The sequence below is a fragment of the Muntiacus reevesi genome, chromosome 1, assembly GCF_963930625.1.
Source record: "Muntiacus reevesi chromosome 1, mMunRee1.1, whole genome shotgun sequence".
NCBI classification, from domain to species: domain Eukaryota; kingdom Metazoa; phylum Chordata; class Mammalia; order Artiodactyla; family Cervidae; genus Muntiacus; species Muntiacus reevesi.
The window spans coordinates 119,615,498-119,629,248 of record NC_089249.1 but is presented as its reverse complement, the minus strand read 5'-3'; the positions used below and the strand labels follow the sequence as shown (position 1 = coordinate 119,629,248).

The 13,751-nt window shown below is 39.5% G+C and overlaps 1 protein-coding gene across 2 annotated transcripts in view; it reads right to left on the bottom strand.

The window, feature by feature from the left end:
* Window positions 1–12,511, bottom strand: part of SYDE2 (synapse defective Rho GTPase homolog 2) — a 41,141-nt gene extending 28,630 nt beyond the window's left edge. For both annotated transcript variants that reach the window (XM_065909971.1, XM_065909979.1), the window contains exons 1-2: window positions 11,148–12,511; window positions 4,143–4,838 (exon numbers count right to left, since the gene is read on the bottom strand). In XM_065909971.1, the coding sequence (XP_065766043.1) occupies window positions 4,143–4,838; window positions 11,148–12,417 (1,966 nt within the window). In that variant the 5' untranslated portion in view covers window positions 12,418–12,511. The remainder of the gene's footprint in view (window positions 1–4,142; window positions 4,839–11,147) is intronic.
* Between the last annotated feature and the right edge of the window lie 1,240 nt (window positions 12,512–13,751).

Sequence of the window (13,751 nt, the reverse complement as noted above, 5' to 3'; positions counted from 1 at the left end):
TGGTAAGTGGAAGAATAAGGACTCATATCTGAACACAGGCTTTCAGAATCTGTGCTCTAAAATACTATGCTTGCAGTCTTTCCATCTTTTTAAACATTTTTCTTTCCATACATATACATCAAATTGACTTTCAAAGACCTTTCTTCAACTATTATTAAGAAGTTAAAGCATTCCATTTAACCTTAAACTTTTAATTCCCAGTTTTAAAAAAAAAAGGATGTAAAGCTAATCAATTTCATTTAAAAATCTGAATATTTCCTGGTAAGTTTTCAAATTAATAGAGCAAACTGAAAGTAGCTTCTAAAAATTTAATATTATATAAATTTAAACTGTGCCTTTAAAGAAAAACAGAGTATTATCCCAATTATTTAAAATTTAAATTAATTTTTCATACTTTATCTAATTCCTTATAAAGATCCTTAATGACCCTAGTACCAGAGGCTACTCTATGTAGTACCACATTTGACAATTAAAATGAGAAGTGTTTATTCATTTCAAAAAATCAATAGATTAAATGACCTTTCTTTAAAGTATTAAAATAGTCTTAACAGTCCTCTCTCCATCCTTCTTTGTGTGTCCTATTGACAAAATAGTTTCTTTACAGAGAAAGGACTATTTTAAGTATGCCTGTTGGGCTTTTCTGGTACGTAACTAATAAGAAATGGAGTGTTTAATAAACTAGACAAAGCATTCCCTTATACTGTAAACTGTAGTACAATTCTACTGGTTTACTGGTCTAAAATAGTCTACAGTAATCAGAGTCCTGCTGTAGCATACAATCTATCTATTTTTTCATGGCCTAAAGAAGCTACCCAGTATACAAAATTGTTCTAGGTTTTATTAAATAAAGAGTCAATCTAATATAATGACTTTTTTAAAAACATATTTCTACTGCAGGCAAGACTGAATTTATTGAAACAAAAGTGCTTTATTTTTATAAAATCCAAGAGCTGAAATATGACCAAGTTCAACAATCATTTAAAATTAAACCACAATTATACTAATCAAATCACAGATTAGCTAAAAAAGAAAAGCAAAAAAGGAAAAATCTTTCAAAATAAATTTATGAACCAGACTAGAATCAATTGAAACTGGCACATTCCCTTCAGCACCTAGAACAGTAAATGGAACATAGCAGGAACTAAATGTATATTGAATAATTGAATTAACCAACTGTTAGTTGCCTGTAAACTGGTAAACTTTTTAGGAAATACAAAATAGAAATTACCTATAATAGTTGCCAGCTGTAAAGACCAAGTAAAGATACTATTAATAGTAATCAATCTTAATGAAGCAAAACAGATCACGATAAAGATCACCACAGTAGTAGTGGAAACATTCTATTAACACCTAACAATAAGGAACCAGTCAGATAGGGCACATCAACCCAATTAAATACTATAAAAATTGGGGAACAAAAATATTAATCTACATGTAAGAATAGGGCTTCCCTAATAGCTCAGTCGGTAAACAATCTGCCTGCAATGCAGGAGAGCCAGGTTCGATTCCTGGGTCAGGAATATCCTGTGGAGAAGGAAATGGCAACCCACTCCACTATTCTTGCCTGGAGAATCCCATGGACAAAGGAATCTGGCAGGCTAGAGTTCACGGGGTCACAAGAGTCAGACACGGCTTAGCGACTAAACCACCACCACATGTAAGAATACAAAGTATAGATAATAAATGAAATCTGCGAAATCCAAAAATAGTCCACTATGACAGCAACTAGATAAAAGGTACATACATATGCAGAAGTTAATAGGTAAAAAGCAGTCATAATTGTGTCAGGATGATCATAAAACTGTCATTCATATTAAAAATACTTAAGCTTTCCTATTTCTTAATCAAAACACTATTTTGAAATTTAACCATTCTCTTTGTCTATTTCTCAACAGATTTTTGCCAATGTTGCTAAAGAAAACATTGTCACTTTAGGTAAATAACCTTTCTGATCATATTAAAACAAAAAAAAGATTATATAAATAGTCTGAATATCTCCTTTGGTCAACATAGGAATGTACTTGTTATAACAGTAATCTTAGGAGAAGAATAATAGTAAGAAAGGAGACATAATTGACATCCTTCTGTACTTTCAAATTTGGGTGGTTGTTTTTGTTTTTTCAGTAATGTCTGTCCTCTTAACGGATACACAGTTTGCGACAAACATAAAATAATAAAGCTTAAAGACAGTACTTAAAGTGTATCTCACTTTATATACACTGATTTTCTTATACTTATGCCCTCTTGCCTTTTCTGCACCATTCCACACCCATCACTATCTGTTTGCCCTTCTCCTGCAAGCTTTCCTCATCACTCCATCTGGATCTCAACCTGTGTTTCAAATTATTATTTTATATACCATTTATTACTCTTCCCATCCACATTACAAAAGAAAAACACAGTCACTGTGGAAAATCAGTTTACATTTAGATATGCACACACACACAAAATTTTAATCCCAACCTTGGGGTTGGGGGTGGGGGAGTCAGATATTAACATTTCCAGTATAGCTTTTCATTGTTTCTTTCAAAATTAACATGATATAGTTCACACTGTTTTTTAACTTTTTTTTTTCTTATCAATGTAACATTTACTCCTTCTCACATCCCTGAGAAAAGGATCCAAATGCAAGTAGTTTATTTGTAAAGTACAAAAATATCGGCAAGAAAGTGAGAAAAGTCAGGAGAAAATTCAAGGTGAATTATCAAGCCTGCTACCACTATGGGTAACTAGAGCTTAAGTTCATGAGAAAACTGGGAAACAATGTAGAATTATCCCAACAAGGGAGGAGAGAGTTGGTGTAGGCCTACACCAACTCCTGTCAATCAGGAGTTGAAAAGGGCACTCTCAGGCTGACCTGCAGGAGACTCCCTAACACTTTGGAAGGAGTCCTCCAAGTAGAGATGCAGATACTGATGTTTGGAAGTAGGCTGCCACTATTTAAATAAATAACACCACCCAATGTATATGGACAAGTATAGGGACACTGGCTACACCCCACATATTTGAATATTCTGTATCATTTGAAATTTTCTAAATTAAAATCTTTGATATAAAATAGAACTGCTTTCTAAAAAGCATTTAATAATTGCAACTAAAAGTGCTTAGGGTTTCCCTTATAGCTCAGTTGGTAAAGAATCCACCTGCAATGCAGGAGACCCTGGTATGATCCCTGGGTTGGGAAGATCTGCTAGAGAAGGGATAGGCTACCCACTCTAGTATTCTTGGGCTTCCCTTGTGGCTCAGCTGGTACAGAATCTGCCTGCAATGTGGGAGACCTGAGTTCAATTCCTGGGTTGGGAAGATCCCCTGGAGAAGGGAAAGGCTACCCACTCCAGGATTCTGCCCTGGGTCTCAAAGAGTCGGACACAGCTGAGTAACTTTCACTTCACTTCAAAAGTGCTTATGCTCTGTTTTCTAGGTACTACATCTGGGACTAAATTTAAAAAGAAGCACATCAGAAATCAAAAAAGAATAAAACCATTAGGTTGAACTATATGAAATATCAGGTTTTTTTCCGGCCAAAAGCTGTTAAATATTGGCAATTTCATATGGTTCAACTTAATATATATTCAATTACTTCCTTTCTGGGTTCCGTATCTATTATAGCACCTATTTGCAAAATATTTACTTTCAGCTCTGGTCTCTTTTTCTCTTCTTCTTTTCCTTTGTTTCTGAGGAAATGTAGGCACAAAAGTGAAAACTAATGACTGCTAGTATACTGAACATAAAATTTTTCATCTGTGGCCAGGCTAGGTGTGAATGAATGTATACATGAATGAAGCAAAACAAGACATTCACAAAGAAAACATCTTTTCCAGTCCCCATGACTCCATTCTTTCAACTAAGAGAAAAGTAATTACTGCCTCAAAGGACAGCCATATTAAACCACATCACATACACTAAAAGTTGGTGTAGGATTCCAGCTCCTTCACCCCTTACAAAACCAAGTCTGTGATAGGAATAATTAAACCAGCATGTATATAAAAATGTTTATAAACCTTTTTGAGTTTTATTTTCATAAAATACACTCACATTGTAAGGAAAGGCACAAGGCTACAATAAACATCTATACTTAGTTTTAGAAACTGCCAAAGAATTGAAAATGAAAGAAGAAATGGCAGATATATGATCATCTTTACCTGCAAAAGGAGATTTCAACATGGGGCTGTCCTCTATAATTGTACGTTCTTGCATCTTGTGTCTATGCCTTTGCTTGTACTGCTGCACAAACTCTGTGGGACAGATGGGATCTACAGGATTTATCGCGTTTGACTGTGTGGTCTGAACATCGCCCGTGTGTTCAGAAGAGCAGAGCAAGTCTTCAGTGCACTGCTCTGCTTTCATTAGGTTACTGCCAGATAATACTTTCAAACCAACATCAGGAAACTTCAGAACAGCAGAGTCTGTCTCACCAAAACTCAAGGCATTTGATATAACAAAGTCATCATCCTCCGGGATGGGGTTGTACCATATTTCTCCTTCATCATCTGCATCATTTTCCTCATTGAAGTCTAATGAACAGTTTCTTGATAATGAAGAATTTGTAGCATTACACGCCATATACGTACAATATCCTTCAGATGATTTGAGAAAATGTTGTGACAGCTGCTGTTTAGGTAGAGAAATAGGTGAAACAGATAAATGACTTATATCTTGGCATTTCTTATTTTCTTCTTCCAAATTAAAAGATCTCAGAGTACTTTGATATAGCCAATTGCGTTTCTTTGACACGGTAATGCTGTTAAGTGGCTGATGACCCCCGAAGCCAAGATTATCCTTCAGATCTTCGAGTTCATTTCTCTTCATTGAAGATTCATAGACATTTTCAAATAAATCTGTTTCAAAGAAAAAAAGAAGGTAGAATATAATACCTGGCATACCAAGAAAGAATGTCACTGAAGACCAGTTATTAAAATACTGTTTTTAAAAATATAAGAAGAAAGAAAAGTGTAATTAATCACATTCAGAGACTAAACTTAAATAAGAAAAATTTTGGATTTCTATTATTTAGTTATCAGGTACCATAAGAATTCTTAAGAAAAATGATAAACAAGCTCTGAAACTACCTTTATAAATATCATAGGGCTAAAACAGCTTTATCCTAAGCAAAACATGTTTTATAAAAAGCTTGAATAGAATGCTTGGTACACAGCATGCCTTTAATTAATTAATATGAGGAACTTTCAACTCACTACTACAAGAACTTTAGAAACTACAAAGTAATAGTATTACCTTTCACACAAAGATTAACTTTGAAAAAATCTTTCAAAATAAATGTACCTCATTTATTACTAAGTGTCTTACTGATTATTGAAATTTCAAAATAACACTAGTTTTCTAACCATATAATGCAGTAGCAACTCATACAGAGTTTAAGTTCTAAATATCTAGAGCAAAAATTAAAATTAAAAATCCCTAAGAAGGCCCTTGATTAGGACTAAGTATCCTGTCTCACAATACACACAACACAGCTATATTACTGACAGGCACAAGCTTAAGTAGCAAGAATACGAGAATGCACAAAACGGCCCCTGCCTTGAGGAATTCATAGCCCAATGCAGGACATCAAATACTTAGATCTGTGCATGTATTAATATAATGGATAAGACTCTAAAAACGTATATATAACATTAATTCCATATAAAGGGGAAAATTTTTACACTTCCAAAAAGTTACATAAAGCCAGCTTCCGTGACAGTCAATAAACTAAATAACATATGTCGTAATGCTAATTTACTATGCATAAATAATTAAAACAAAACCATATTTCTAATTTTAAGATCATCCCAGGTTTGTAAATTATAATCTGTGCTACTCTGAGTGCGTATATGGTTGATTCATTTTAGTATTACAGCAAGTAAAATATAGTAGTCTAGTAACAGAGAGTGATAAAAACACATTAAACTCTGAGGAGCTTAACAACAACCAAAAAATTAGGTTCATGTTTAATCAAGGTTTTCAGTAACCTCCCTTCTACTGAAAAAAATCATTTGAAAATGTAAATTTGCCCTTTTTATAACCCTAAATGTTGCCTAATCAAGCAGATTAATTTAAAAACAAAACAAAGCCTTAAACACAAACTGGGCTTCAAGTTCAATTAGTTCCAGAGGCAAGAATAGAGGAACAGACTTAGAATTAGAAGGGAAGAAATCTCCCATGAATGCCTACTACGTCAAATATTTATTTACTCAAGAAATATTTACTGAGTGCCTATTATGTGGCAGGAACAAGAAATAAAGCAATAAGAAAGACCTTAACCTCCTTTAACCTCCCACAATAATCTTGAGACAGGTTGAATTAGTTCCATAAGCTTCAAACATATGAAGAATATGGTCAAGGTGCTAGTCCTAGGATTCAAATTTAAGTCTGTCTAACCTCAAAAACCATGCTCTCACCTGTCCCCCCCACAGCATGCCAGCTACTAAAAGTAGGGAAGTAAGGTGACCCTCTCTGAACATGATGATAGTATCAACCCAATTAACCTTATACGGTGGCTCCTAGGATTAAGTAAGGTAATGTGTGAAATATTTTGAAACTATATAGTACTACTCAGAAAAGTCAAGTAACTTGCCCGAGATCACCTATTGGTAAACGGAAGAGGCAGCACTCAAACCGATTACAAAGTTTGCAGGAGTACACCTGGATTACTACTAAAGGATATCTACTCTCCCAGAATCTAATACGCAAACATTTAATAGATATTCAATAAATATCTTGAATTGATTTAATTTACTTTAATCAATGAAACCTGAAGATTCAAGTGTTTGGTTCTGTCTCCTTTATACTTACAAAACTGAAGCAGAGGGATTTCCCTGGTGGTCCAGTGGTTAAGAATCCACCTGTCAACACAGGGGACACGGGTTCGATCCCTGGTCTGGGAAGATCCCACATACCGAAGAGCAACTAAGACCACGGGCCGTAACTACTGAACCCACGTGCTGCAACTGCTGAAGCTTGTGAGCCTAGAGCCTGTGCTCCACAACAAGAGAAGCCACCACAATGAAAAGGCTGCTCACCACGAGTACAACAGTGAAGATCCAGCAGAGCCAAAAATAAATAAATAAAAATTTTAAAAAACCCACAAAACTGAAGCAGAAACAGCTCAAGCGCTTTGCTCTAACAAAGGGGACAGTATAAGTATCAAGCACCAGAATAAAGTAGAATGCTTTTTCAAAGCATTCAACAATATATCAAGATAGGTGATTGGAGGTACTGAGAATTCTAGAGCCTTACTATTCTAAAAGTGTGTACCAAATAACAACATCTATACTGGCAGTTTGTTAAAATGTAGAACCTCAAGGTTCCACCCTCACACATATTAAACCTTCATTTTAACAAGATTTCATATGCACATTAAGTTTGAAAAGCTCTGCTCTATAACTGTGAACCACAGTCTGAGTGATAAAGGTCTGGAAAATAGTCTTAGAGATTCTCAAAGCATTAAGCACCATTTACAAATGTAGGACTTTCAAAAATCAACACAACACTGTTTTCTGCTGAATTTGTAATTCTCAGTGTTTTCCTGCCACCAGCAACTCTGACGTTTTATGGCACTGTTCCCAAAACAAAAAAACAGAAACTAAAAAATGGACCTGCTTGCTTCTGGGGCCACAATGGCAGAATTTCTAACAGAAAGATTTAGATGTAGAAGACAGACAAAAATTACTTGCCTACATAGTTTTACTAGTTTTGAAAGGGCTAATGCATAAAAGAATTTATTGGAAAAACCCATAAAGAAAATATAGCTCATAAAGTTACAAAAATGGAGCTACAAATATTTCAGAAAACAGAATTGGTAGAAATCTGCATTAAATGTCAACTTCAAATTAAGATATAATGCACAAGATCATACCAGCTATTTAATACTACTTGTTACATGCCCTAATTTTTCTTCTTTCACAGATCACAGAACAAGAGTAGAGCCAAATGTAGGCTAATTGTTTTTTAAACCAGTAAAAGGCCAAGCTAGCTCAAGTTGGTGGTCAACTTGGAAAATAAACATTTCCATTTATTTCTGAGTACTATCTGCTAATTAAATTTATAAAAGACTTATAATGAAGTATAGTCAGTAAATAGATTAAAATTCCCATAACAATATTAACAGAAACTTAACAATATTTACTATGGAATGACTTTAAATTTCTTAATAATCATCTCAACTAGTAACAAACTGGCCAATGTGTGAATACTACATTCTTTATCAAATCATTGGCAGCATTATAATATCAAAAGTTTTAATGGTTCTTAATAGGAGCCAGAAATCAAAACAGAAAACCACTTTGGCTTCCATTTGTCATATGGTCTCAAAAATTTCCAAAACACCTATGTAGGCTAGGTATCTCTATCCCCCTATATAGTTGTTTTGTGTTATAAATTCTAACTATAACTGTATTTTGAAAGAAAATATCCTCACAAATCATATTGTATAGCAAAATGTGATAGAAACCTTTAGGCTATTTAACCTCTTTATACAATCAAGAATGTACTGCTTCATCAGGACTGCCTGGTTAATTTTTTAGAAAACATGATTAAGAACAGAATCCAAGTAACCAATTTGAACTAATTAAAGGTAAAAGTGTAAAGTGGATACAGCAATTGATTGTATTCTAGGAGTCCCTCAGCTTCTTTGCAACTTTGAGGAAGCTACTTATTTCCCATCTCCTCAATCCAAGCAATTTAATAGAATTAATTAGATCAAACCTCTAAGGAAATTTCGAGTCCCTTTGCTTGCGTGTGTGCTCAGTCACTCAGTCACCCTACTCTTTGCAACCCCATGGACTATATAGCCTGCCAGGTTCCTCTGTCCATGGACTTCTCCAGGTAAGAATACAGGAGTGGGTGTCATTTCCTTCTCCAGGGGATCTTCCCGACCCACGGATGTAATCCAGGTCTCTTGAACTGCAGACAGATTTCTTACCACTGAGATGTGGGGGAAGCCCATAAAGTCCCTTTGACCTTATATAAATAGGGATTTTGGAGTTATAAAGACTTGAGTTTGAATCCACATAATAGTTTGGACCTATATACTAGTATACATAAACCATATACTAGTTTCAGTGACCTTGGGTAAAGTACTTAACCTCTTATTTTCTTTTGCTGTTGCTCTTCTATAATAGCTGTCATACCTTCATGGGGTGGGGGTGGGTGGGGGGTGGTGAGGGGATGGAGGTGTAATAAAGATTATATGCAGACCCTATAAAGTATCCAGAATGTTTTTAGTAAATTCAACTAACCATCATAAAAAGCAATTTTTTAAAAAAGACTAAACTCTTCAAATCTATACTAGATATATAAACATTGCATAAAGTATTTTTAATCTTTCCTAAAAGATAAACTAATGATTTGAAAGGAAACAACATCTGAGTAAGTTGTTTAAACCAGAGGTTACCTAAACTTTTGTTTAGGTTTCTTGTGAAATATCTAATTTACACTTAGTAAATATCTAATTTATACAGAGAATCACATAGTAATTCTAACGTCATTTATTTTAAAATTAATTTCATTCAGTTAGTTTCTCAATGAAAAAAAGTCAATGAATTCATTCTTAAAAGTTACTGCATTTATTATTACTTTTATAAAACTTGAATTTTTCCACCACAGCTGAGAATATTAAAAGCCATCAGATAGTAATGTTTAACCTTTGCAACAAAAGGGTAATACATATTTTACTGAAGTTTTATACAGATTTTTGCTATGGCTAAAAATTAACTGTCTTACAAAGAGTTAACTGTACCAAAATCAGTGGAGGATAACAATAAAATATAATAAATGATTACAAATACTTTACTACTGGAAATACATATTTTAAAATGAACTTAGCATAAAGTACATCTCTCTTCACAAAAATCTGCATTCTACTATCTTTTTATTTAGGTGGAATGGAAAAAGTTTGAGGGAAAATTTTGACAGGTGTGGGTTAGAACTTCATAGATTCAAAAGAACTTTTCTAGTTTTGCACACACTTGAAGTGAATCATTTGACTTGTCTTCATTGTGTAATAAAAAGTTTTGTGAACTTTGTTTCTCCCCAGTTTTGTGTTTATTGGTTAAAAAAGTTAATGTGTACAAACCTAGCCCTGTAGGATTTGTAATTCTTACCAGGGAAACAGCCAAGTACTGTGAATACTTTTACATTTCAGCATTTAATATTTCTTAAATTATTACTAATATGTAAGTCATTATGTTCACGAGAAGTCTTTAAGACTGTAATCCAAAAGATCATGTTGTTTTTGGCTCAGTTTGAAGGTACTTCTTTCACAATAGAACTTTTTGTTATTTACAACTTCAGAGATTTCTAGAATTGATAATGTAAACCTTCAGTGAAAACTAAAAATCACATATACAAAACAGGGAGCAAAATCCTATTATTAGGACAAATATACTTTTTACAAATGACTTTAAATGCCTACACTTTCTTTAAAAGTACATAACACATACTTTTCTTTTGATTAAAATCCAAGTGCCCTTCATTTTCCACAATAATAAGATTATCTAGAGCTAGGTTTGGGGGTTAGGGAGGGGAGGGAGAGGTGAAGAGAAGAAACAAGTGAAATCCTACCCGACTAAAAAAATTTTTTTGCTATGATAGTTTTTCCGGTTTAGTTTGGCTTTGGGTTTTGGTTTGTCTGTGTGCACGAACGCTCCTAGGGTGGGGGTGAGAAAGCTCCTTTGGGTGAGGAGGTGTAATGACTAAAATGACAGTTTAAAAAGCCCATAAAGTCTAACTTGGATCAAATTCAAATTCACAAACTCCACAAAAGTCTACAGTTCGCCTAGAGCTACAAAGAATAAAAATCAAGGCAGCACCGCCCAACTCTTAAATCCACTAAAAAGTGTGTGGTGAACTTAACCTTTACTCGTACTGTTGCGCTTAGGAGTAGGTACACTGTTTCTTAGAGAAGGCAAGACAAAAACCCCAAGTTCCTCATGCCACTGTCAAAAAAGAGAAAGAAAGAAAAGCAAAAAACGACAGAATGTATGATCCGAGGTAACCGGGAAATCGTATTAGGCTGCCATTGACATGACACTCACTTTGGCACGGGCACGTACCTGTCTGCAAAACCTTCTTCTTCGCTCTAAAACCGAAGCTCGCTCGGTAAACTTTAAGGCTCAAAGAGTTAGCATGTTGATTGCAAGGCATCCTACCTGTCAGCGTAATTCTTTGGTCTGGAGGCACCGACAGGACCTGACTTTCCCGCATTTTCAAAGCGCCCAGATTTGGAGAGGTTGCCTGAGCACCCGTGCCATCGGGGGGTGTCCTACGGGCGCGACCCTTCATTCCCAAGGACAGCAGACGTCCTTTGTACATCCAGTTCTGCAGCTTCTTGACTGTCACCGCGGGCGGCCTGAGGAAGGGGAGCCCCTCCTGGCCGTCCCCTTTGCCGCGGCTTCCCGTGGAGCGGCCAGGGTCCTGGGAGCTGGGAAGCCGGGGGCTCGCGGGCGACGCGGCCCGGGCGCTGCCTCCGCTCCAGCCGTCCATCCCGCCTCCACGTGGCGGGGGCTCCTCCGCTTCCCCGCGCGTACCGCACCAGATCCAGCTGTCGCTCGGCCACCGCTGGAACGGAGGCGTTTTGGCACCCACCTGGAGGCTGTCGAGACTTCTGCTGCAGGACAGCCGCATCCGAGGAGTCCGTGGGCGGCCTCCCCCCGACTCCCCAGGAGGCGACCGGGGCGGGGACACCTGCTGCCAAGGGCGGCCGCCGCCTCCGCGCCCCCAGTCTCGGGGGCAGGCTCGGCGGTCCGCCGCGCCGCAGGGGGAAGGCTGCTGGCCCGGAGCCCGGGCTCCCGTAGGGCAACCGCGATCTGCCCAGCTCCAGTCGCCCCGCCGCGCGCCGGAGTCAGGGGGCAGGTCGTGCATGGCCTGGATCAGCAGATAATAGGCCTCTCGCAACTGGGTCTGCAGCCTGCCTGTCTCCAGGCGGCCGCCCTCCGCCCCCGGGGAGGAGCCCACGGCCAGGGGAGGCGGGGGCCACCGCTCCGCCTCCGCCCCCTCAGGCTGGGACGCAGGCTGGCAGCCTCCGGGCAGGTTCTCGTAGTAGTCGGCGTCGTCCTCCTCGTCCTCTCCGCTGCCCTCGGAGCCCGGCGGGGCGTACAGAGAGGCACGAGTTGGGGGGGTGGCCTCCTTCCAGCCGCGCGGCGGAGGCCCGAGCGCCCCCGACCTCTCCGGCCGCCCTCCCGGGACCCCAGCCTCAGGACCCCACGCCTGAGGCGACGGCGGGGGCCGCTCCAGGTTCGGCCGAGCTCTGCTGGCGCGCTCGCCTGAGGGGGCGTCCCGGGCACCACTCGCGTCTCCCTCGGCAGCCGAAGAGGCCGCCACGGTGGCTGCAGCGGCCGCCCGGAGACCGAGCCCCCCGGTGGCGTGGGGACCCCGTCTTCCCCGGAGCCTGGACAGCGTTTTCCTCAGAGGGTCCGTCATCCCCCTCCGCCTCAGCAGCCAGGCTCGCCCCGGGTGCGGGGAGAACTCGGAGCCCCGCTCGCGAGAAAGCTGCGCTCGCGGAGGCGGCGGCGGCGGCGGCGGCTCCCCATGACCGACGCTGGCCCTCGCGGGCTCCTCACATACTTGGCATAACTCTGCCGCGGCAAGGGTGGGGGAGGGCGGCGCCGCTGCAGAGCGCATGCCCCGCAGCTCCGGGCTGCGAAGGGGCGCGCGGGCTGCTGCTGCAGCGCTGAGTTCCCCAGGTGGGCGCACCGCGCCGGGCGGGGCGAGGCGGAGGGCGGGGAGGGAAGTGGGTGAGAGCTAAAAGACCGACGGATGGGAAAGTGTACGCGTCGTGGGGACTGGGACGGGGGGTGCAGTGAGAGTCGAGGCGGGAAAAATAGGAAGCGGGAAGGTGAGTCTGAGCGGGAAGCTGCAGAATTCTGGTTGGGGAGACAGAGAAAGGGAAAGTGCCCTCCAGGCTGCCACTCCGTCACCTTCAACCCCCCACCCCACCCCCATTGCCACCATGGCACGAGGCGTGTCTAATAATGCAAGTCCTAGCTTGAGAGAAAACAAAGATTGTTTTGACGGACAAGGTATGAATACAGGTGTATCTCAGTGCAGTGTGTTCTAGAAACATTCTGAATCATTTTATTGTACGGGGAGCTGGCTAGTTCAAGGAAATTTGCAGCGATTCCTTTTCAGTGAGGAAAATCTTTTTGTCCCAAAGATCACCATTGGTGTCTCTCTTTACAGGCTGTTTTTCTTTGTCTTCGGTTAAAGCATACTAAAACAAAATTAATTCTGGCATAAACCAAAACTTGCTGAAAAGAGCCGCTAGTCTCCCCGTCCCCTACCTAACACTTGGTTTCATGAGAACTGGGGTGAGAAACAACTGGGATGAAATTTAGAAGCAATATTATTTGGAAATACCAACTTTCTCTCAAAAGCATGAAAATCCATGTTCTGTGTAACAGCTGTAAAATACCTTGTGTTGCCACAGATCGGTGGACATGTCTGTGGTTGATAAAAATCAATGTGATTTAAGGATTAAACTTTTTAGCGTTTATATGTTAGACAGGGCCTTTGAGTACCTCATAAATATACTACTAATGCCCAACTTGCACCAAGTAAGTACTCAAATATTTTTGAATAAATGAATGCTTACATAATTCGATAAAAAATTAGCTCTAACTTACCCTGTGTTCAACGATATATCTCTATGTAAGTTCCCTTTTCTTTCTACAAGTCAAAGGCTCTAGCCTCTAGGTGTGGTTTGATCTATACTACCTTAGTACGTAGTCTACCTAGTCTCTGCATCCTGGAATAAT